Below are 24,930 nucleotides of genomic sequence, written 5' to 3' on the forward strand. Positions count from 1 at the left end.
AGGGCACACTTACCTAAAATACCACCATACTGAAATGGCTGCAGGGCAAAGATTGGGGAAATTCCATGGCTGTTCCCTTGTACAATGTGGGATACTGTGTGAGAAGAACGCCAGGTGATTTTGGCCCTGGGAGTGGTGAAAAAAATCACACGGTGTGTGGAGAAGTCCCCATGGTACTAGTTCTGACACAGGATAGCACAACCTCTTCCTACATCGATTTCTGAAAGATGTACACACAATTGAAATTTCACGCTAACCCAATCGAAAGAGACGATGAATTACTGGAACAATTGGGAGGTGCCAGATATATATCCACTTGAGACCTCAAAACAAGTCACTGACAAATACTGTTGATGGCAGTATCCTGGGAAGAAGAAATCCTTTTCCATGAGCTTTGGCCTGTATTAATTTTGGATCACGTCATTTGGCCTCCACAGGGTGGCAGTTACATTTCAAAGCTAACCGACGAAACATTGCTACTGCAAGGGTGATATGCAGTGCTATGCTGCTATGATCCATTGAAAATGCTTTTTGCTCCCATAGCTTATGGAATCATTTCCCACACATAATGCAGATGGCAGTATATTACACACACAAAAGAAGGACGTCATCAGTTGTTAAGCTGTGTAGGAGGAAGAGGGCCTGAAATATAATCCCTTGTAGTCGAGGCCTGGTGTGAGGCCTGAGACCTGGGTTAAAGTAGTCAAAACTTTGCAGCTATAAAGCGAAGTTAAGTTGTGAGCAGGGGACAGGCCCGGCTTACAGAATGTAGCAGGAACAGGACTGATATTGCAGAAACACACGTTCCTAAGTAGCGCTCAGCACAAGAATAAAGATGCAAACAGTTTCCAGAAAGCTGATACCAGAACACCTGGATGCCAACCCATTCCCTAAAGATGACAGGAAGATGCTGACCCATCTTAACGATAATGTCAGGATAATGGCATAATGGATAGAGATATTTGAGGAAACCAATATGTACAAGGTAATGGATGGCACCTGGACACGTCAATGGGTGGCACGTCAATACATGAGAGAGTGGTACCCTGATACATCAGGAGAAATGCTTAACTTGTATGCATCTATGCATAAAGATGTATCTCAGAGCAATGTCTTTCTCTCAATGAATGAGAGAATAGAAAGTTCTGCCATTCATGTAGCCAGTCCATTGTTTTGGCATACATGTGTTCGTGTACCTGTAACCACTGATCTGGGGAATTAGCACAGTGCCTCGTTAGCTATAAAACTGACCAAGTTCCTTCACTGACAACCAACTCTGTGGATTTATTGGGTAGTTCAATTGGAGCCTGCTGTATGGGCTCTCTGGCCAGAGTCCGCCAAAGTCAGCACAGCAGGCAGAAAGAACAGACACACACAGCCAAACATTTGTCAACAGGCTGAACAATTTGGAAGACTCAGTTTGTCCTGACAACCTGAGCCTCTGGGATCAGAGAATCATTTCTTTACTCCCGAGGGAGGCTCTCCAGCTGAAGTTCTCTAGTGTCTATTTTCTGCTCCTCCTGCTGTTCACGGAGCTGACGAATTGTTTGGGAGTCCTGGCCAACCTGAAAGTCCTCAGGGACTGTTCAGGGGAATCATAAAGGTGGCTGTTCAGCATGGCGAGTGTCAGACGTGAGATTCATACACTGATTCTCAGGGCTCTGCCTTCCTAGTTCAGTAAGGAGATATCGTCCCTCTGCAGAGTGGAATTTCAATGAGTTGCCTTTTACTGTAGGACTGAACAGAGGTTGGGAGTGGTTGGGTCATTACAAAACCTACATTTAATTTCCCGAATACAAATTTCTCCCTACTCTTACTCATGCCTTCTTGTCAACTATCTGTAATGAGTCATTCTCTTACCCACCTTGCTCTCGCCAGCTGATTAAAGTCCGTTGCTGGGGAGAAGGGTCCTGCCACCTAGACCCTGAGCGTGTGTGGCCACTTTCAGAGTTTCCCATTTTTTGCAATTTTTTTTTACAGTTGCTGTTTAATAACCTATATTTGGTTAGAACTTAATGTAGTGATCAGTGGGTCAGGGAAGTGTCTGGTGTGAAGAGAGTACCACAGAGTGGGGGGAGAGCCACCCTCCTGCATGGTTGTTTGCCCTCTTATAGTGTGCTGGCCCTGCCACAGTCAGGACACAGCCTATCATGCCCAATTTCCTATTTCCTTACCCAGAGACATCTTCGGGTACACTTACTCTATAGATTAACATATTATGACATATATTCATACATAGTAATACCGATTATCTATTCTCTGAAACCGTTACCCTTGGCCTAACTTATGACTTCCATGTCCTGCGGTGTACCCTGCAGTTACTGGTCTGTTCCAGACCAATGGTAAACATATTCAATTCTTTGTTCAGTTCCCTATTCAGTTCCCCAAAGTCAAGCAGGGTAACTGGTAGGCCATTTATCTATGCCAAAGGTTACAAACCCTTATACTAACTTGCTCTAGATAATCATAGAGGATAGAGGCCTGTAGGTTAGAATCATAGAATCATAGAATATCAGGGTTGGAAGGGACCTCAGGAGGTCATCTAGTCCAACCCCCTGCTCAAAGCAGGACCAATCCCCAATTTTTGCCCCAAATGGCCCCCTCAAGGATTGAACTCACAACCCTGGGTTTAGCAGGCCAATGCTCAAACCACTGAGCTATCCCTCCCCCTTTTTTTTTTTTTTAATTTTTTAGATCCAACTCTGCATTTATTTGTTTATACACATTGAAAGTACTCCTTTCACGTACAAACACATTTTCCTTTCATGCTAAACACAGTAAAAACCTGGAACAGTCGCACCTGGTTCTGGTTACACAGTAGTAATATTAATGTGCAAGTAAACAAGAGACCAAAACCACAAATGAAGATGTGTACATCAGGGGTTCATTGCGTTCCAGCCAACTATTATGAACAACAATTATGAATAACATGTACTGGAATTCAGCATAAACAACCACCCCCCCCAAATAATAGACTCAATTAAATTAATGAGAAAACCACATTAGAGCAAGGTAGGTAACTGGTCTTATGGGCTAGAGCTCCCCACTTAATTGTGGGAACTGGGACAAACTGATGGGTGGGATTTCAGTGACATTTCAAGAGATGTGTAACTTGTGAAATCTTCAAATACGTGATAAAAGCTGAAATGTGTAACTTTGCAGAGCAGACGTTCTGCATAAGGTGCATGCAACATCACACCTTCCAAAAAACTGGTATCATATCATACAAATGATTGCAAATGAAAGCTTGGTCAAGCAATTGACTGAACAATTGATCAACAACCAGTGTGAATCACTCCTTCCTCTCACCTTCAGTGTTTAGAGACAATGAAGGCACCCATGGAATAATTCTCCTGAGCAAAAGTGCCGTTGAAGATTCAAGCCTTCAGCGTTAAAAAAAATAATAGAAATTTTTAGTTTTGTTTTTTTCATTGTGCTCCAAAGAAGGATTCTGGAAATGGTAAATGCTGTTTCAAAACTGCTACAATCCAAAGACACAGACCTATCCAAAGCAGCAGGATTACTTCCCAAAGCCACTGATCTTGCAGCTACTTTTCCAATTGAGTTCAAAGCAGTCAAACATTCAACAAGTAAATGATCAGGACAATGGGGCAGAGAAATCAAGTGTGAGAAAAGTGCTTGAGAAAGGCAGAAAGACAGGGGAACAGCTGATTTAGTGGCAGACCAGGGAGGAGAGCAACCAGGAGCTCCAAGGGAGATGAGCTGAGGGAATGCAGAATTTCTGCCCAAAAGACTGAAATGGAGGGGCGGATGGTCTGTGAGGAGCACCCTTGGTGCACCCTTGGTACACCCTTGGTGGTGTCGATCCACAATAGTACGTTTGGAATTTTGGCTCCTTATAGCACAGGCATCTCCAGGTCTGTCAAGCTGGCACCTTTCACAAGCACTAACGTCTCTTTGAGGAAAAAAATATCAGGGTCAAATCCTGACTGAAAGCAAGTCAGTGCCAGTCCCCTGACTCATGCAGTTACACCATTTACCCCAGCTCTGAGATGGGCGATTGCTGAATGTTGCGAAACATCTTGTGAATTGGGTTACCCCTAAATCCGGGACACTGCACCAGTCGGTTCAGAAAGACTTCAAATCATTCACCTTTTAAGTCTTTTCCATTTGTGCTGGTCGAGCTAAAACGTGTAACAATGTGATCAACGGTGATTCCCAACTGATTATCTGTCCTCTAGAGCTTTTACCCACTGGGCTATAAACATTGCTGCACTGCGTGCCTGACAGAGAGAGGGAATGCTGCTGCCCAGGCTGTTCAGGCTCTGCTTCCTCAGGAGTCAAGGATGAACACTCTCCAGCTGCTACTTTCGTGGCTTTGGTAAGTGCGCTGAGCACACTGGAGTTATTTCACGGACACGGACAGGCAGTCTCAACTGCTTGGAACGTTTAATCTGTAACCAATGAGACCTGCACATTCTTATGATCAGCATTGTTATTCGTTGTTGTATATAGGACCCAAACTCCTCGGAAGACAGGTCCCTCCCTTGTGGTGCTTGCAATCTGAGGGCCCAGATGGTGGAAACATTACCCATGTAGCGTGGAATTTTCCATGAGTAAAAAACCCAAATCCCAGTGAAAGCCAGCTTGTGTTTTTAACTCCCTGTGGCAGTTTTTTGTAAGTACCATTGACTTGCCTGGGGCTGTGTATGGTAACAAGGAGCCTCAGCATGGCCATACCACGTCCCAGCTGTGGTCTATCTAGACCCATAACCTGACTAACAGTCACTAGCACCAGACTCTTAACAGGAAGGGGGGCAACTAACCCTGGAGTGGCAAATACTGAATAATCTGACTATAGTTTCTAGCCAATCGGAGAGAGTGTATAACCTCTGAAAGGGTGACTTGTACTCTCTGCATTTCCTGCAGCTTCTGGAGGCATGGTGCTTGCTTGGCATATAACACCCCATGGAACGTCTGCAAGGATACCATAAGTGGAAAAATGGAGCTCTTTGTCTTTGCTCCAACAAAATTTACTTTTAATGAGGTTTCGCTGTCTGAGGGCCTGTTGGGCCCGTTGGTGTCCCTAGGAGTTGCACATAGAACTGAGGATAGGGGTTTTCACAGTAAACTTTGCACATGGCAAAACTCCCGGTTGAGGAATGCTGGCTCTCTCCACAGGGGTGGATCTCACCCAGCGTAAGCAAAGGAGGCATCTAGAATGAAGATAGGACACAGCTAACATTCACAGTCTTCAGAGGCTCCTTTTCTTTTCGTCCCCTCCCCCTCCAATAATAACATCATGTACAACAGGGAGGGCATCCTTATTTACAGCTAAAACACAGCAGAGCTGGATTGTGTTCCCTGTTCTACCACGGCCTCCTTGTGTGGCTTTGGACAAGTCCCTGTGAGACATCACTGAGTAGTTTGTATGAACGCTTTTCAGCCCATGGGCCATTCACAATACACATCATTGTTCTCCTCTCACAGGAGTTTTAAAAAGCTAAACAATTTATTTTTTTTTCATAGACCCAAGCTAAAGAGTTGAGATTTGGATCCAGACTGAAATCTTGTTCTAGAATGTACGAGTGTTCTGATCCAGTGTTTTGGTTCAGGTCCACTCTGCTTTTCTTATGTTCCCTTTAATAATGAGTTCATACAAGCCTTCATATGCTAAGCTCCACCTAGGGGAGAGGATGTGGTCTAGTCTAGTGAAGGGGCACTCAGCTGAGAGCCTGGAGACCTGACTTCTGTCACTGATCTCCTGAGTGACCTTGCACATGTTGCTTACCTGTTTTGTGCTTTAGTTTTCCCCTCAGTTAAATGAGGATCTATATCCTCCTTCTTATGAGTGTCAATGGGCGTTGAATCAGACCCATTGATACTTGTGCTCTTTTGTAAATCACTTTGAGATTTATAAATGCAAAGCTCTATATAAAAACAGGATATTATTAGTAATGGGATTTTATAACTGATGTGGGGATGTGTGAGTACCACCATGGTTTTTAATCAACCTGACTCCAACCTGTCTGAAGAGCAGGGGCAGGATGGGCCATATTTTCTTTCATGGTGTCATGTACTTTTAATCATGTTGCTTTTAATTGTAGGGAATGTGGTTTAAGAAACTGACCAGAAACTCTGCAGTGCATCATGCCAACCTGCAATGAAACCAACATCAGTCCTGCAAGATTCCTCCTGGCAGGCATCCCAGGGCTGGAAGCTGATGGCCCCTGGGTCTCCATCCCTTTCTGTTCCATGTACCTCATTGCAATTTTAGGAAACAGTCTGATTCTGTTTGTGATCAAGACACAGCAGAATCTCCATCAGCCCATGTATTTGTTCCTTTCTCTGTTGTCTGTCACCGACCTTGGCTTATCTGTTTCCACCTTGCCAACAATGCTCAGCATCTTCCTGTTTAACACCAGAGAAATTGGCATTGATGTCTGTCTGACCCAACTTTTCTTTATTCACACTTTCTCCATGATGGAATCCTCTGTACTCGTAGCCATGGCATTTGACCGCTTTGTTGCAATACGCCACCCACTGAGATACGCTTCGACTTTAACCAGTGCAAGGATAGGAAACATAGGGCTGGCGATAATAATCAGGGGTATTGGTCTGCATATCCCAGCTGTCATTCTTCTCAAGAAGTTGCCGTACAGCAAGATCCAACCTCTCTCTTATTCATATTGTTTGCATCCAGATGTGATGAAGATGGCCTGTGCAGACTCTACATCCAGCAGCTTCTATGGTTTGTTTGTTATCATTTTGTCTCTGGGATTAGACTCAGTACTCATTGTCTTGTCTTACATCATGATCCTTCAGACTCTATTGAGTATCACATCCTGGCAAGAGCGTCTCAAGGCTCTGAACACTTGTGTCTCCCACATCTGTGTCAGCCTGCTTTTCTACACCCCGCCGATCAGTTTGTCGATGATTCACAGGTTCAAGAAACAGGCTCTCCCTCAGAGTCAAATTCCTCTGTCTTATCTCCACCTCCTCTTCCCCCCAGTGCTCAATCCCATTGTATACAGCATAAAAACCAAAGAGATTCGTAAACGGATCATGAAGATCTTTCAAAACTATTCCACTAACAGACTCCAATGGGGGCACTGATTTGATCTGTCTAATCTGTATCTCTTGGAGCCAATATGGGCGGTGGTGTCCAAGTGCCTCTGTCATGCTGAGCCAGTGAGGATTAAGCAACGAGCAGGCCAGTTGAACTAAAAGCAACCCTTAAGGACATATTAGAAAAGTATTGTAATTGGAAACAGGGCCGTTCCTCATGGATAGCTAGCAAAGCCACGGTAAATAAACTAGAGTTCTTGGAATATAGACCTGTATTGTTAGAGAATCAGAAGTAGATACTAATTGTATTTGTCTGGGTTTACCTATATCTTACTACAAGTTCAACAATGTGTCCAAATTAGCTTGTAGATGATAAATTTCAGTTCCTATAAGTCATGTTTCATGACCTATTATCTTGATTCAGAGGTCAAAAGGGGATATTACCATTTTGATGAAACTTGTGTTGTAATAATATCCTTGTCTTTATTTCTCTTTGAAGTTTGTAGTAAAGTAGCTGTGAACTATTTCAATGGTTAATGGCCTTATGCTAATCAGTGCTGCTAGTTATCAGTGTAGACATAGGAAATAGAGATTTATTTCAAAGCAAAAATGAATATTACATATTCTTTGCCCAAGGAAGGCCTGCTGTGATCATTTGGGGACAAGAGGCTAATCAGCTGAATTTCAGCTATAAAGGGACTTTTGTGCCTGATCCTTACTGTCTCAGAGCTGCTTAAGTTTTGTCAGGGGATGTTCAAGTAACAAGATGGAGCATTTGTGGATTAGCCCTGCAATTCTCATGTGAGAATTTGAAAAAATTCTGTATATGGACTGCCTATTGGACTATGACTTTTTCCATTAATTCCAGAAGGATTTCTACAAAATGGCAGCCTCACCATTTCTGCTTTGGAACTTACCTGTGAACTGGATTCATATCTGTATGTATAACAATCTTTTACCACAATAACTCTCTTTCTTTTTGTTTTAAATAAATCTTAGATTTGTGAATAAGAATTGTCTGTAAGTGTATATTTGACATAGTGTATAATGTGTCTGATCTCTTGAGAGTAGTAGAACTTTATATTAGGATATAGATATTCAGGCCTGTCTGTAAAGGCCTGTACTCTAAGCATTTAGATGTATTCTTATCACTTGGCTAGTTCTAGACATATAAAAGAAAGAATCAAAATCACTTTCTGCTGGTGTAAGGTGCTTCTCCTACTGTGACAGTCTGAGGCCCTGTTCTTAGGCTAAGTCCTTTGGCTAAGCAGCAGAGGCAGCCATAAACTGGGAAGCGACCAGTCACATCCTCACATTGCAGCCTAGTCACATTGAAAGAAGATGCTATTGGGCTGTTAGGATATAATCCTGTCCTGATAATGCCTATCGCCTCCAGAGAAAGGGAAGTGCCTGGAAGATGTAAAAGGAAACTTAGTTTGATAGCATCCTGTCTGGCAAGAACTCACTTATCCATAGCTGGGATGTGAAATCCTCACTTCTGTATTGTTTTGTCATTATAGTTCCCACTTTGCTATTGTTTGTCTGTATAATCTCTGTCTGGTTCTGTGATTGTTTCTGTCTGCTGTATAATTAATTTTACAGGGTGTAAATTTATTAAGGTGGTGGGATATAATTGGTTACATAATCATGTTACAATACGTTCAGATTGGTTAGTTAATTTTCAGGAAAATGATTGGTTAAGGTATAGCTAAGCAGAACTCAAGTTCTACTATATAGTCTGAAGTCAATCAGGAAGTGAGTGGGGGTGTAGGGGGGGAGGGAACAGGGAATGGGGGTGGGGAAATTGGAATCATGTTTGGCTAAGGGCAGGAATGGGAACAGGGACACAGGTGTAAGGCTCTGTGGTGTCAGAGCTGGGAAGGGGGACACTAAGGAAGGAAACTGGAATCATGCTTGCTGGAAGTTCACCCAATCAACAATGAATTGTTTGCACCTTTGGACTTTGGGTATTGTTCCTCTCTGTCATGCAAGAAGAACCAGGGAAGAAAGTGGGTGAAGGAATAAGCCCCCTAACACTTTACAGATGGCGAATAAGATTTTATATAACCCTTAATAGATGAACTTGGCTGTGTGGGTGGGAGCCAAAGGCTATATTGCTTAAAGAGAACTGTATTTTGGCTTCTTGGGAACCAGGAAGGTATTATAGAAGCTGTTTGGTTACTGTTTTGGTGAATCAATTATAAGAATAAGGCACCAGATTTGGGGATTGTCTGCCGTATTCCTTGCAGTTTGCCCTGATTGAGCATTCTCAGTATAGCCCCTCCAGTGACCATGGTCACAGTCTCCCAAAAGGAAAGCTTGTATTCTTCACCCCCAAAAATCCCAGATAGCAAAACTGCAGTCCTGTACCCTTAAAGCTTCTCCTTCTGGAATAAAGTATTCTGTTTCGTCCAGGGAATTAGGGTGTTCAGTGGAATACGTATAAGGAAGAAGGAGTTTTAAGGGAGGAAGACTACGTATATGCATTCCTAAACTACTTAGCAGGTTGACTTGTAAATTCTCTGAAAACTCATTCTGCACTCAGAGAGTAAGTCTTGTCGTGTTGGCTAAGGCTACACCATATTTCATAGATACAGAAGATGAATCCATGCTCTAAGAGCAAAACTTGACTCAACTTTAACTGTGGCTTCAATATTGATGCCACCATAATAAAATATAAATGTTCACCATGTTTACCTTGCTCTTCATAGTAAATCATTGTGATTAATATTTACTTATTTGTAGAAATCCTTCCTTAATTTGCCCTTAATTAATGAAATCTGCATGCCATGAAGCCTTCTGTTAATTTATTCTGCATAGTCTGCCATACTCTTCTTCATAGATTCAAAGGCCCTCTCTTGCTCTAACTCTCCCTTTCCTGAGAGTGCTGATTAGTGCCCAGGTCTTTTGCAGTTTGGGGGCCTGTCTAGGAACTAGACCTATCTCCAAGTTCTGGAGGCAGTGGTCCAGGTACGCAGGCCAGTTCCAGCTCCTTTGCAAGCGAGGGGGCATTTTTGTTCCAAAGTCGAGCTGGAAACCCTTCAACTTTTCAACAGAGAGGGCTCCAACTCACGCACTTCTTCTGATCACAAGGAGAGTATCTCATGGGGAGAGAAAGAAAGACAGATGATCTGTGGGGCCAGAGCCAAGATAGTGGGTGCCGGCCATGTCACAAGTAACCCAGCAGCCAAGCACAATGAGTAGCTGGGGAGAGTAAAGGTGGGGACATCTGCAAATGGCCCAGCACAGGGAGACGTCACTGGAGAAGAGGGCATTGAAGGCTGGACTCAGAAGGTGGGATGTGAATCTGGTGGGAGGACAGATGCTGGCAAGAAAGGTCCTGCCACCTAGAGCCTGAGGGAGTGTGCCCACCGCCAGAGCAGGCTCCTTCCCTGCAGTATCACCATGGAGCAGCCAGGGCCTGGGCATTAGGCCGGGGACATGTGAGGAACAAATTGGGAAAAATTTCTTACATCCCAGAGATGGCTGTTGGTGGTGTTTCCCATGCCCACAGAGCGGGGTTCCTTGTTTCCTCTAACATTTCCCATTTTTTCCTTTTTTTACACCTGCTGTTGAATAAATTATATTTGGTTTGAACTTAATGTAGTGATTAGTGGGTTCGAGAAGGGTCTGGTGTGAAGAGAGTACCCAGGAGTGGGGACACCCTAGCCCCTGTCCGAGGGAACACCCTAGCCCCCACGATGAGACTGGGGGTTCAGCCTCCCAGGAATCCTGGGCCCAGCTGTGTCCCCACTACACGGACTCTGCCACACAGGAGAGAGGAAGGCGAGTCCTTGAGGTCAGGCAGACCTCTGGGTAAAGGAAGTGGAAGTGAGGATTCAGACTCGCCAATTCCACCAGGGTAGTGCAGAAGCCAGGAAAGTTTCCCACAATAGCAGGACCATTCCCCTGCTTACATTGGGGAACTGGGACAAACTGATGGGTTGGATTTTAGTGATGTGTAAAGAGATGTGTACCTTGTGAAATCTTCAAATAAATGGTGAAAGTTGAAAGGTATAACTTTGGGAAGCACACTTTCTGCGTAAGGTTAATGTAACACCACTGCATGAGCCGACTTCCCAGAGACTGGAATCAGATAAATCCCTTTTTCTGCGCTATTTTCCTATGAGGTTAGAGTAGGAAACCAGACATTGTTTATTTGGCCATTTGAAAAATATTTCATAAGAAATGAAATCTTGGTCAAGCAACTGACTACACAATTCATAGATTCATAGATATTTAGGTCAGAAGGGACCATTATGATCATCTAGTCTGACCTCCTGCACGACGCAGGCCACAGAATTTCAAGCACCACTCCTGCAAAAAACTTCTCACCTATCAACAACCAGTATGAATCACTCCTTCCTCTCACATGCATTGTTTAGACACAATGAAGGCACTCACGGAAATCATTCTTCTGAGCAAAAATGCCATTGAATTTTACAAGCCTTCAGCATTAAAGAAATTAATGGAAAATTTTAGTTTTGTGTTTTTCATTGTGCTCCAAAGAAAGATTCTGGAAATGGTAAATGCTGTTTCAAAACTGCGACAATCCAAAGACTCAGATCGATACGAAGCAGCAGGATTACTTCCCAAAGCCACTGAACGTGTAGCTACATTTCCAATTGAGTTCAAAGAAGCCAAACATTTAGCCAGTAAATTATCTGGAAAATGGGGTAGACAAATCAAGTCCGAAAAGGAGTGATTGATAAAGGGAGAAAGGCAGGGGAGCAGCTCATTTTGTGGCAGACCAGCGAGCAGAGCAGACCTGCTCCCAGCAGCTCCAGGGGAGGTGAGCTGAGGGACAGCAGAATCTCCCCATGAACAACTTCCCAAAGCTCCCTCCCTGTGGGAAGGGAGGTGCTGCAGGGACAGCCTGAGAGGAAATCATTCATCTCTCATATGAAAGCTGGATTGATTGATCCCCTTTATTTGTTGTTTGGACTGAGCTGTCCCTTGGTGGTTCGGCCATACCACAGAAAGAGGCAATTGCTTCCTAAGAGAGTAGGAGAATGGTCTTGCTACACGCAACCACCAGAAAGTGCCTTGGGGTGAGCAGACACCCTTCATGCTGCCGTACCCCAGATGGAGACCTTGGGACATTCGCAGGGCGGTGGTAGGAAGTGGCCCAGGGAGGGCCACCTTACAAAGGTGGTGGGTAGAATAGGCCAGTGGAGGCTAAACCTCCCCAACCATGCAGCCCCTGACCCGCCACCTTTGAGAGTGCGGACACCTGGGCCATGGTGACCCCACCTGTGCTCTGCCGCAAGGACCCTTCTGCTTTTCTCCCATGGCTCTGCCCAGGCTCCACCTCTTCCTGTCCCTGTTCCACCCTCCACTGAGGCCCCTGCCACCTTCCACTTCTCCCTGAGTGCCTCTTCTTCTCCTCCGAGAGGCCCTGTCACCCACTGAGTCTCTCCCCTCCTCCAAACCTTGTGGCCCCACACCCACCACTCACTGACTCTCCTCCTCCACGGACCCACTCTTGCCGCTTGCTGTGTCCATCCTCTCCTCCATGCCTATCCCCTTGACTCTGCCACTCAACACTGACTGAGTCCCTCCCCTCCTCCTCCGCCCACCTCCATGGCCCACCAACCACCACTCACTGACTCCCTCCTGTCCTCCACGACCCCTCCTCCATGGCTTCCCTGCCTGCTGCTCGCCAAGTGCCTCCTCTCCTCTCGTCTACCCCCAACACCTGCTCCACTGTGGCCCCCACCGCTGGCCAGTGAAAAACACCAGCAAAAGTCCCACAGCTGGGCCAGGGAATAGGAGCAAGACATCAAATAAAGAGCAGAGAAATGCAAATGCCTGAGACTATCAAGAGGCAGAAAGTCGAAAGAAGGAGAGAAAGTGAACTACGGACACTATGTTAAGCAAAGTTGTGTCTCAGTCTCTCTCATTTACATTGGAATATGACAAAACATTTTTAGAGTACAGTGAGAAGGCAGCTGCAGTTTTCTGCTTTCTTTGCAGACAGTTTTCCAGTTGAGAGACACCTGCGTTCACTGAAAGTGGTATAAGAGGCTGGAAAAATAGACAATCTGCCATACACAAGCAGTGATCACAAAGGTGGCATTTTTTCAAACAGTCAAAAGACGTGGGCTCTCGAGTGGCACAGTTGTCACATTCTCACAAGATGGTGTTACATGAAAGCAGAGAGTATGCTGCAAAAACCACCGATATATTTCTTTCCCTGTCTAACCAAGGAATTCCACGGCGGGGGCAGGAGGAGGGAGAAGAATCAGCAAACTATGGAAACTTTCTGGAACTATGAAAAGTTCTTTTCACAGTGTGATGAAGCACTCAGAAAGAAAACGAAGGGTCCTTTCCATCTCAGAAGCCGCTCAACTAGAAAGAGCTCTTCCAAAAGCGCAATCATTCAGAAAGTCCAGGAGAATGGGTTTTGCACAGTTCTTGTGAATGAAGCCCACCGTTTTAAACCAGAAGAAATGCAGTCTGCATGAGAGACACAGAAAATCTGGGAATAAAGGGACGATTTGTGGGATTCATTGATTGCTCTGAGCGAGGGGATGCTGGTGCCATCTATCACAACTTTAAGCAGTACTTACAAACATCGGTGACTGCAAACTTGCAGGTCAGAGTCCAGTGTTATGATGACGCCGCTGTCATGGGAGTTCAATGGTTCCAACAGACATTTCTTGGGGTTTTCCTGAACAGTTGCTTTCAGTCCGATCCCTTTAGAGCACCAGTTCTCAAACTATGGGAGGCACGGGAATGTGTAAAGGGAGGCGCAAGCTATGTGGTTCTTTTTGTAAGAGCTCCGGCTGTCAGACCCAGGCAGCTGTAACTCAGGCAGAAGGGCCGTGCACACCCAGAGGAGGGCATAAAGGGGACAGCCGGAGCCTTGGCCAACACAGGGTGGCAGCGGAAGCCTGGGCTGACACACCAGGTGCTGTAGGAATCTAAGCTAGTCCTGTGAAGGGCTCTCTTGTCAACTGTGACACATCAGATGTCCGTTGTGTGGTTCCCCCAAGTACTTAAAAACAAACTTAAAACCAGTATCAGCAGCGCGCTTACAGGGAGAAACAACTTACCTGAGAAATGGATCATTTTGTGACCATGGGAGAAAAGTGAACAACACAAGCCAAAGTGAGGGCAGCAGTGGAGGTTCCGGCAAAACACAGAATCTGAAAATATGATGAAGCTTATTTCAAACTAGGCTTAACATGGAGCGGGTCCAGCCATGCACCGAGACCTCCATGAGTTGTATGTGGCAAAGTACTGGCAAAGAACAAGATGCAGCCCTGCACGCTACACCAGCCCCTCGAAACAAGACACCCTATCTTAGTATCTAAACCCATTGAGTTCTTTCAGAGGATTATAAGAACATAAGAACGGCCATACTGAGTCAAACCAAAGGCCCATTTAGCTGAGTTCCTTGTCTTCTGATAGTGGAAATTATCAGGTGCCCCAAAGGGAAGGAACAGAACAGGGAATCATCAAGTGATCCATCCCCTGTCATCCATTCCCAGCATCTGGCAAACAGAGACTAGGGACATCATCCCTGCCCATCCTGGCTAATAGCCCTTGATGGACCCAACCTCCAGGAACGTATCGAGTTCTTTTTAAAACCCTGTTATAGTCTTGGCCTTCACAAGATCCTCTGGCAAAGAGTTCCGCAGGCTGACTGTCTGTTGTGTGGCATTTTATACTATATTATATTATAGAGTGGCATTATTATATTTTCTGTCTTCTTATCAATCACTTTCCTAGTGGTTCACAACAGTCTGTTAACTTTTTGGACTATTGTGGCACATGGAGCAGATGGTTTCAGACAACTCGCTACCATGACCGCAAGATCTCTTTCTTGATTGGTAACAGCTAATTTAGACCCCATCATTTTCTATCTGTAGTTGAGATTCTGTTTTCTAATGTGCTTTACTGCTATCATGTGAATCTTTGAAAAGCCACGGAGGGGATTCTCCTCATGACCTCGTTGTGACACTGTGCCCCATATTCTTCATAGTTGAATGATTCTGATATAATTCTGACATAATAATCATACATTTTGTACGAGATATGTCTTGTCAGGTGTCATTGGAGAAGTTATGATTTGCTGAAAAGGTTTATCCTCTTTGTGTGCATGTATCATTTTTGTATGTGAAGTTATGAATATTGACTGTGTATCTGTATTTCAAATGTAGTCACACCTGGGTGACGCCCACGAGGCAAAATGCTTCCAGTCTTGACAATGGATTGTGAAAGACCTATTCAGGGTAATGACCTGGCCTTATCCCCCATCTGGTGAGCCTTCCTGAAAACCCTTCAAACTGCCTATGGCTAATCGCTCCTATGACTCACCAGGGCAGCCCGAACAAATGATCCAGATGTAAAAGATGTTGGATTCCTTTCCCCTGTGTTCTCACCCTGGCAGGGCACACCTACCTAAAATACCACCATACTGAAATGGCTGCAGGGCAAAGATTGGGGAAATTCTATGGCTGTTCCCTTGTACAATGTGGGATACCGTGTGAGAGGAACGCCAGGTGATTTTGGCCCTGGGAGTGGTGAAGGAATCACACAGTGAGTGGAGAAGTCCCCATGGGACTAGTTCTGACACACGATAGCACAACCTCTTCCTACACACTATTGAAATTTAATGCTTAGCCAATCAAAAGAGAAGATGAATTATGAGAACAATTGGGAGTTGCCAGATACATATCCACTTTATACCTCATAACAAGATCCTGACAAATACTGTGGATGGCAGTATCCTGGGAGAAGAAATCCTTTTCCGTGCCCTTTGGCATGTATTAATTTCGGATCAAGTCATTTGGCCTCCACCTCACAGCTAATTGACGAAATATTGCTACTGCATGGGTGGTATGCAGAGTTATGCTGCTACGATCCATTGAAAATGCTTTTTGGTCCCATAGCTTATGGAATCATTTCCCACACATCGTGCAGATGGCAGTATATTACACACAGAAAAGAAGGCCATCATCAGTTGCTAGGCTGTGTAGGAGGAAGAGGGCCTGAAACATAATCCCTTGGAGTCGAGGCCTGGTGTGAGGCCATGAGACCTGGGTTAAAGTAGTCAAAACTTTGCAGCTATAAAGCAAAGTTAAGTTGTGAGCAAGGGACAGGCCCAGCTTACAGAATGTGGCAGGAACAGAACTGATATTGCAGAAACACACATTCCTATGTTGTGCTCGGCAGAAGAATAAACATGCAAAGAGTTTCCAGAAAGCTGATACCAGAATACGTGGATGCCAAACTCATTCTCCAAAGATAACAGGAAGACGCTGACCCATCTGAAGGATAAGGTCAGGATAACGGCATAATGGATAGAGATATTTGAGGAAACCAATATGTGCAAGATAATGGATGGCACCTGGACACATAAATTGGTGCTATTTCAATACATTAGAGGCTAGTACCCTGATACATCAGGCATAATACTTAACTTGTTTGCATCTGTGCATAAAGATTTATCTCAGAGGCAATGTCTCTTTCTGAATGTTTTGGCATACATGTGCTAGTGTACATGTAACCACTGATCTGGGGCATTAGCATAGTGCCTCGTTCGCAATAAAACTGACCAAGTTCCTTCACTGACAACCGACTCTGAGAATTTATTGGGCAGTTCAACTGGAGCCTGCTGCGTGGGCTATCTGGCCATAGTCAGTACAGCAGGCTGGGGAATGAAGGCACACAGCCAAACATTTGTCAGCAGGCTGAACAATTTGGAAGACTCAGTTTGTCCTGACAATCTGAGCCCCTGGGATCAGAGCATCATTTCTTCACTCCCGGGGGAGTCTCTCAAGCTGAAGTTCTCTAGTGTCTATTTTCTGCTCCTCGTGCTGCTCACACAGCTGAGGGAATTGTCTGGGAATTGTCTGGCAGTCTTCAGGGACTGTTCAGGAAAATCATAAAGTTGCTGTTCAGCATGGCAAGTGTCAGACATGAGATTCATACACTGATTCTCAGGGCTCTGCCTTCTTGGTGCAGTAAGGAGATATCGTCTCTCTGCAGAGTGGCATTTCGGTGAGTTGCCTATTTCTGTATTTAAGTTAGTCCTGAGGGCTCAGGAAGCATTCCAGGTTCATGTCAAGAACCATCTGGGCAGGAATTCAGCAGCAAGTTGACTTGAACTCTTCAGGATTGTCAGGTTTCAGAGTGGTAGCTGTGAAAGTCTGTATCGGCAAAAATAACGATGCCATATACATTGGCCAAACCGGACAGTCTCTACACAAGAGAATAAATGGACATAAATCTGACATCAGGAATCATAACATTCAAAGACCACTTGGAGAACACTTCAATATCTCTGATGACTCAATAACAAACCTAAAAGTGGCAATTCTTCAGCAGCAAAACTTCAAAAACAGACTCCAACGAGAGACTGCTGAATTGGAATTAATTTGCAAACTGGATACCATCCGATTAGGCCTGAACAGAGGCTGGGAGTGGTTGGGTCATTTCAAAACCTAAATTTAATTTCCCAATACAAATTTCTCCCTCCTGTTACTCATGTCTTTTGTCAACTATCTGTAATGGGTCATTCTCTAAGCTACCTTGCTTTCCCCAGCTGATGAAAGGGCCGATGCTGGGGAGAATGGTCCTGCCACCTAGACCCTGAGCATGTGTGGCCAGTGCCAGAAAAGGTGGCTTTCCTGCAGTATCACAGGAGAGCAGCCAGTGCCTGGGCAGGAGGCCTGGGACATGTGAGGAACAGCCTGTGATCTTTCCTTATGTCCCAGAGACAGCTGTCTGTGATGTCCCTGTGCCCACTGAGCGATGTTCCTTGTTTCCTTGAACCTTTCCCATTTTTTGCAAATTTTTCTTACAGTTGCTGTTTAATAACTTATATTTGGTTTGAACTTAATGTAGTGATCAGTGGGTCAGGGAAGTGTCTGGTGTGAAGAAAGTACCACAGAGTGGGAAGAGAGCCCCCCTCCTGCATGGTTGTTTGCCCTCTTATAGGGTGCTGGCCCTGCCACAGTCAGGACACAGCCTATCATGCCCAATTTCCTATTTCCTTACCCAGAGACATCTTCGGGTACACTTACTCTATAGATTAACATATTATGACATATATTCATACATAGTAATATTGATTATCTCAGGGCAGGGCAAATGGCAGCACCCCTTGTCCTCTCAGGGCAGGGAATCTGGTGGGGCTGTTGCTGTGTGAGGGGCAGGAGAGGGGACAGGCCCCCTTGTGCCCTCAGGGCAGGGAATCTGGTGGGGCTGCTGGCGTGCGAGGGGCTGGGGAACAGGGCTGAGGAGAAGTTGAGGGGAGCTGCTCATGGGGATTTGGGGGAAAGATCCAATGGGGGGGAGCAGTTGGAGTCGAGACAGGGAGGAGGTGGAAGAGGCCAGGAGTAGGAGAACTGGTGTCCAGAATGGAACCATGCAGGTAGGTGAAAACACAGACAAAGGAGGATGGGGGGCTGCAGGGTTGAACGGAGGGACTGAGAGGGCAGGATGAAGGCTCTGGGGCCTGGAGTGGGGAAACGGGTGACAGGGCGAGGAGGGGATTGGGGAGAGAGGATTACTGGGCAGGAGAAGGGCCTGCATAATGAGTTCATGGTTGGAGCGGGGCTTGATGGAGACGAGAGGAGAATGGATGGATGTGGGGTTGGCTTTGGCTGTTCCTAGGAGGATGTATGTTGTGGTTGCAGAATATACCTGGGGGCTGTGGGAGATTCCCTGGAACTGTGGGGAGATCTGGCTGCTTTGTTTAAGTTGCACAATAAAATAAATTGTTTCAAATCCAGGTAATGGAAAGACTACAAGTTCACTCGCCCATGTGCCGAACAGTACACCCTTGGTGCTGTCCATCCACAATAGTACGTGTGGAATTTTGGCTCCTTAAAGCACAGGTATCTCCAGATCTGTCAAGCTGGCACCTTTCACAAGAACTAATGTCTCTTTGAGAAAAAAACTATCAGGGTCAAATCCTGACCGAAAGCAAGTCAGTGCCAGTCCCCTGACTCATGCAGTTACACCATTTACCCCAGCTCTGAGATAGGCGATTGCTGAATGTTGCGAAACATCTTGTGAATTGGGTTACCCCTAAATCCGGGACACTGCACCAGTCGCTGCAGAAATACTTCAAATTGTTCACCTTTTAAGTCTTTTCCATTTGTGCTGGTCGAGCTAAAACGGGTAACAATGTGATCAACGGTGATTCCCAATTGATTATCTGTCCTCTAGAGCTTTTACCTACTGTGCTATAAACATTGCTGCACTGCGTGCCTGACAGAGAGAGGGAATGCTGCTACCCAGGCTGTTCAGGCTCTGCTTCCTCAGGAGTCAAGGATGAACACTCTCCAGCTGCTACTTTCATGGCTTTGGTAAGTGCGCTGATCACACTTGAGTTATTTCACGGACAGGGACAGCCAGTCTCAACTGCTTGGAACGTTTAATCTGTAACCAATGAGACCTGCACATTCTTATGATCAGCATCGTTATTCGTTGTTGTATATAGGACCCAAACTCGTCGGAAGACAGGTCCCTCTCTTGTGGTGCTTGCAATCTGAGGGCCCAGATGGTGCAAACATTACCCTTGAAGCGTGGAATTTTCCATGAGTAAAGAACCGAAACCCCAGTGAAAGCCAGCTTGTGCTTTTAACTCCCTGTGGCACTTTTTCGTAAATACCATTGACTTGCCTGGGGCTGTGTATGGTAAGAAGGAGCCTAAGCATGGCCATACCACATTCCAGCTGTGGTCTATCTTGACCCATAACCTGACTGACAGTCACTAGCACCAGATGCTTAACAGGAAGGGGTGCAATTAACCCTGGATTGGCAAATACTGAATAATCTGACCATAGTTTCTAGCCAATGGGAGAGTGTGAGTAACCTCTGAAAGGGTGACTTGCACTCCCTGCATTTCCTGCAGATTCTGGAGGCATGGTGCTTGCTTGGCATATAACCCCCCCCCCCGCCCCCCCGGAGTGTCTGCTAGGATACCATAAGTGGAAAAATGGAGCATTTTGTCATTGCTCCAACAAAATTTAATTTCAATGAGGGTTTTGCTGAGTAAGGGCCTGTTGGGCCCCTTGATGTCCCAAGGAGTCATGCATAGAACTGAGGATAGGGGTTCTCACAGTAAACTTTACACATGGCAAAACTTCTGGTTGAGGAATTTCTGGCTCTCTGCACAGGGCTGGATCTCACCCAGTGTGAGCAAAGGAGGCATCTAGAATGAAGATAGGACACAGCTCACATTCACAGTCTTCAGAGGATCCTTTTCTTTTTGTCCCCTCCCCCGCCAATAATAACATCATGTACAACAGCGAGGACATCCTTATTTACAGCTAAAACACAGCAGAGCTGGATTGTGTTCCCTGTTTGTTCACAGCCTCCTCGTGTGGCTTTGGACAAGTTACTATCAGTCATCACTGAGTAGTTTCTATGAATGCTTCTCAGCCCATGGACCATTCACAATACACATCATTGTTCTCCACTCAGGATTTTTAAATAGCTAAACCATTTAGTTTTTATCGTGGACCAAAGCTAAAAAGTTGAAATCTGGATCCAGACTGAAATCTTGTACCAGAACGGACGAATTTTCTGATCCAATGTTTTGTTTCGGGTCCACTCTGCTTTTCTTATGTTTCCTTTAATAATGAGTTCATACAGGTCTGCATATGCCAAGCTCCACCTAAGGGAGAGGGTGTGGTCTAGTCTAGTGAAGGGGCACTCAGCTGAGAGCCTGGAGACCTGACTTCTGTCACGGATCTCCTGAGTGACCTTGAACAATTTGTTTACCTGTTTTGTCCTTCAGTTTCCCCCTCAGTTAAATGAGGATCTACATCCTCCTCCTTATGAGTGTCAATGGGCTTTGATTTAGACCCATTGATTCTTGTGATCTTTTGTAAATCACTTTGAGATTTATAAATGCAAAGCTCTATATAAGAACGGGATATTATTCGTAATGTGATTTACAACTGATCTGGGGATGTGTGAGTACCACCAGGGTTTTTAATCATGGTACTGACTCCAACCTGTCTGAAGAGCGGGGGCAGGATGGGCCATATTTTCTCTCATGGTGTCGCGTATTTTTAGTAATGTTGCTTTTAATTGTAGGGGATGTGGTTGAATAAACTGACCAGATCCTCCGCAGTGCATCATGCCAACCTGCAATGAAACCAGCATCAGTCCTTCAAGATTCCTCCTGGCAGGCATCCCAGGGCTGGAAGCTGATGGCCCCTGGATCTCCATCCCTTTCTGTTCCATGTACCTCATTGCAATTCTAGGAAACAGTCTGATTCTGTTTGTGATCAAGACACAGCAGAATCTCCATCAGCCCATGTACTTGTTCCTTTCTCTGTTGTCTGTCACCGACCTTGGCTTATCTGTTTCCACCTTGCCAACAATGCTCAGCATCTTCCTGTTTAACACCAGAGAAATTGGCATTGATGTCTGTCTGACCCAACTTTTCTTTATTCACACTTTCTCCATGATGGAATCCTCTGTACTCGTAGCCATGGCATTTGACCGCTTTGTTGCAATACGCCACCCACTGAGATACGCTTCGACTTTAACCAGTGCAAGGATAGGAAACATAGGGCTGGCGATAATAATCAGGGCTAGTGGTCTGAATATCCTATCTGTCATTCTTCTCAAGAGGTTGCCGTACAGAAAGATCCAAACTCTCTCTTATTCATATTGTTTGCATTCAGATGTGATGAAGATGGCCTGCGCAGACATTACATCCAGCAGCTTCTATGGATTGTTTGTTATCCTTTCTTCTCTGGGATTAGACTCAGTGCTCATTGTCTTGTCTTACATCATGATCCTTCAGACTCTATTGAGTATCACATCCTGGAAAGAGCGTCTCAAGGCTCTGAACACCTGTGTCTCCCACATCTGCGTCAGCCTGCTTTTCTACACCCCGCCGATCAGTTTGTCTATGATTCACAGGTTCAAGAAACAGGCTCTCCCTCAGAGTCAAATTCCTCTGTCTTATCTCCACCTCCTCTTCCCCCCAGTGCTCAATCCTATTGTATACAGCATAAAAACCAAAGAGATTTGTAAACGGATCATGAAGATCTTTCAAAACTATTCCACTAAGAGAGTCCAAAGGGGGCACTGATTTGGTTTCTGTACTCTGTCTCTCTCGGAGCCAATATGGCCCGTGATGTCCAAGTGCTTCTGTCATGCTCAGCCAGCGAGGATTTAACAACCAGCAGGCCTACTAAAGTAAAAGGAACCCTTAAGGACATATGAGAAAAGTATTCAAATTGTTAATAGGGCCATTCCTCATGGCAAAGCCACTAGAGTTCTTTAAATATAGGCCTGTATTTTTAGAGAATCAAAAGTGGATACTAATTATATTTGTCTGGGTTTACCTATATCTTATTACAAGTTCAACAATGTGACCAAATTAGCTTGCAGATGAAAAATTTCAGTTCCTGTAAGTCAGGTGTCATGACCTATTCTGTTAATTCAGAGGTCAAAAGGGGATATTAACGTTAAGATGAAACTTGTGTTGTAATAATATCATTGTCTTTATTCCTCTTTGAAATTTGTAGTAAACTACCTGTGAACCATTTCAATGGTTAATGGCCTTTTGCTAATCAATGTTGCTAGTTATCAGTGTAGACTTAGGAAACAGAGATTTATTTCAAAGCAAAAATGCACATTACTTATTCTTCACCCAAGGAAGGCCTGCTGTGATCATTTGGGGACAAGAGGCTAATCAGCTGAACTTCAGCTATAAAGGGCCTTTTGGGCCTGATCCTTACTATCTCAGAGCTGCTTAAGCATTGTCGGGGGATGTTGAAGTAACAAGATGGAGGACTTGTGGATTAGCCCTGCAATTCTAGTGGAAGAATCTGAAAACACTCTGCTTATTCACTGCCTATTGGACTATGACTTTTTCCATTAATTCCAGAAGGATTTCTACAAATCGGCAGCCTCACCATTTCTGCTTTGAAACTGACCTGTGAACTGGTTTCATATCTGTATATATAACAATCTTTTACCACAATAACTCTCTTTCTTTTCCTTTTAAATAAATCTTAGATTTGTGAATAAGAATTGTCTGTAAGTGTTTATTTGACATGATGTGAAATGTGTCCGATGTCTTGAGAGTAGTAGAACTTTACAGATGGTGAATAAAATTTTATATAACCCTTAATAGATGGATTTGGCTGTGTGGGTGGGAGTCAAAGGCTAGGTTGCTTAAAGAGAACTGTACTTTGTCTTTTTGGGAACCAGGAAGGTATTATAGAAGCTGTTTGGTTACTCTTTTGGTGAATCAATTAAAAGAATAAGCCAACAGTTTTGGGGATTGTCTGCCCTATTCCTTGCAGTTTGCCCTGATTGAGCATTCTCAGTATAACCCCTCCAGCGACCATGGTCACAGCCTCCCAAAAGGAAAGCTTGTATTGTTCTCCCCCCAAAATCCCAGTTAGCAAAACTGCAGTCCTGTACCCTTAAAGCTTCTCCTCCTTGTATAAAGTTTTCTGTTTTGTCCAGGGAATTAGGGTGTTCAGTGGAATACGTATAAGGAAGAAGGAGTTTTAAGGGAGGAAGACTACGTACATGCATTCCTAAACTACTTAGCAGGTTGACTTGTAAATTCTCTGAAAACTCATTCTGCACTCAGAGAGTAAGTGTTGCCGTGTTGGCGAAGGCTACACCACATTTCATAGATACAGAAGTTGAATCCATGCTCTAAGAGCAAAACTTGACTCAACTTTAACTGTGGCTTCAATATTGATGCCACCATAATAAAATATAAATTTTCAGCATGCTTACTTGCTCTTCATATTAAATAATTGTGATTAATATTTACTTATTTGTTGAAATCCTTCCTTAATATGCCCTTCATTAATGAAATCTGCATACCCTGAAGCCTTCTCTTCATCTGTTCTGCACAGTCTGCTATACTCATCTTCAAAGATTCAAAGGCCCTCTCTTGCTCTCTCTCTCCCTCTCCTGAGAGTGCTGATTAGTGCCCGTGTCTTTTACAGTTTGGGGGCCTGTCTAGGAACTACACCTATGTCCAAGTTCTGGAGGCAGTGGGCCAGGTACCCATCCCTGTTCCAACTCCTTTTCAAGCGAGGGGGCATTTTTGTTCCAAAGTCGAATTGGAAACCCTTCAACTTTTCAACAGAGAGGGCTCCAACTCAAGCACTTCTTCTGATCACAAGGAGAGTATCTCGTGGGGAGAGAAAGAAAGACAGATGATCTGTGGGGCCAGACAAAGATAGTGGTTGCCGGCCATGTCACAAGTAACCCAGCAGCCAAGCACAATGAGCACCTGGGAGAGCAAGGTGGGGACATCTGCAAACGGCCCAAGAGAGGGAGACATCACTAGAGAAGAGGGCTTTGAAGGCCGGACTCAGAAAGTGGGATGTGAATCTTGTGGGAGGACAGATGCTGTGGAGAAAGGTCCTTCCATCTGGAGCCTGAGGGAACATTTCTTACAACCCAGAGATGGCTGTTGGTGGTGTTTCCCATGCCCAGAGCGGGGTTCCTTGTTTCCTCGAACACTTCCCATTTTTTCCTTTTTTTACAGCTTCTGTTTAATAAATTATACTTGGTTTGAACTTAATGTAGTGATCAGTGGGATAGAGATGGGTCTAGTGCGAAGAGAGTACCCAGAATGTGGACACCCTAGCCCCCCCGATGAGACTGGGGGTTCAGCCTTCCAGGAATCCTGGGCCTAGCTGTGTCAACATTACATGGACTCTGCCACACAGGAGAGTGGAAGGCGAGTCCTTGAGGTCAGGCAGGACTCTGGGTAAAGGGAATGGAAGTGAGGATTCAGACTCTTTGCCTAGCCAATTCCACCAGGGTAGTGCAGAAACCAGGAAATTTCCCCACAATAGCAGGACCATTGCCCCCTTACATTAGAGAACTGGGGCAAACTGATGGGTTAGCTTTTAGTGACGTGTAAAGAGATGTGTACCT

At 44.9% G+C, this 24,930-nt stretch overlaps 2 protein-coding genes across 2 annotated transcripts; both read left to right on the plus strand.

Moving 5' to 3' along the window:
• The first annotated feature begins 6,111 nt into the window (after positions 1-6,111).
• Positions 6,112-7,077, plus strand: LOC144259679 (olfactory receptor 51G2-like). The gene has a single exon (XM_077807984.1). The coding sequence runs from the start codon at positions 6,112-6,114 to the stop codon at positions 7,075-7,077; it is 966 nt and encodes a 321-aa protein (XP_077664110.1).
• A 14,059-nt stretch (positions 7,078-21,136) lies between these two features.
• On the plus strand, positions 21,137-22,102 carry LOC144259680 (olfactory receptor 51G2-like). The gene has a single exon (XM_077807986.1). The coding sequence runs from the start codon at positions 21,137-21,139 to the stop codon at positions 22,100-22,102; it is 966 nt and encodes a 321-aa protein (XP_077664112.1).
• Positions 22,103-24,930: the final 2,828 nt, after the last annotated feature.

This window comes from Eretmochelys imbricata, chromosome 1, assembly GCF_965152235.1.
Source record: "Eretmochelys imbricata isolate rEreImb1 chromosome 1, rEreImb1.hap1, whole genome shotgun sequence".
In the NCBI taxonomy this organism is placed as follows: domain Eukaryota; kingdom Metazoa; phylum Chordata; order Testudines; family Cheloniidae; genus Eretmochelys; species Eretmochelys imbricata.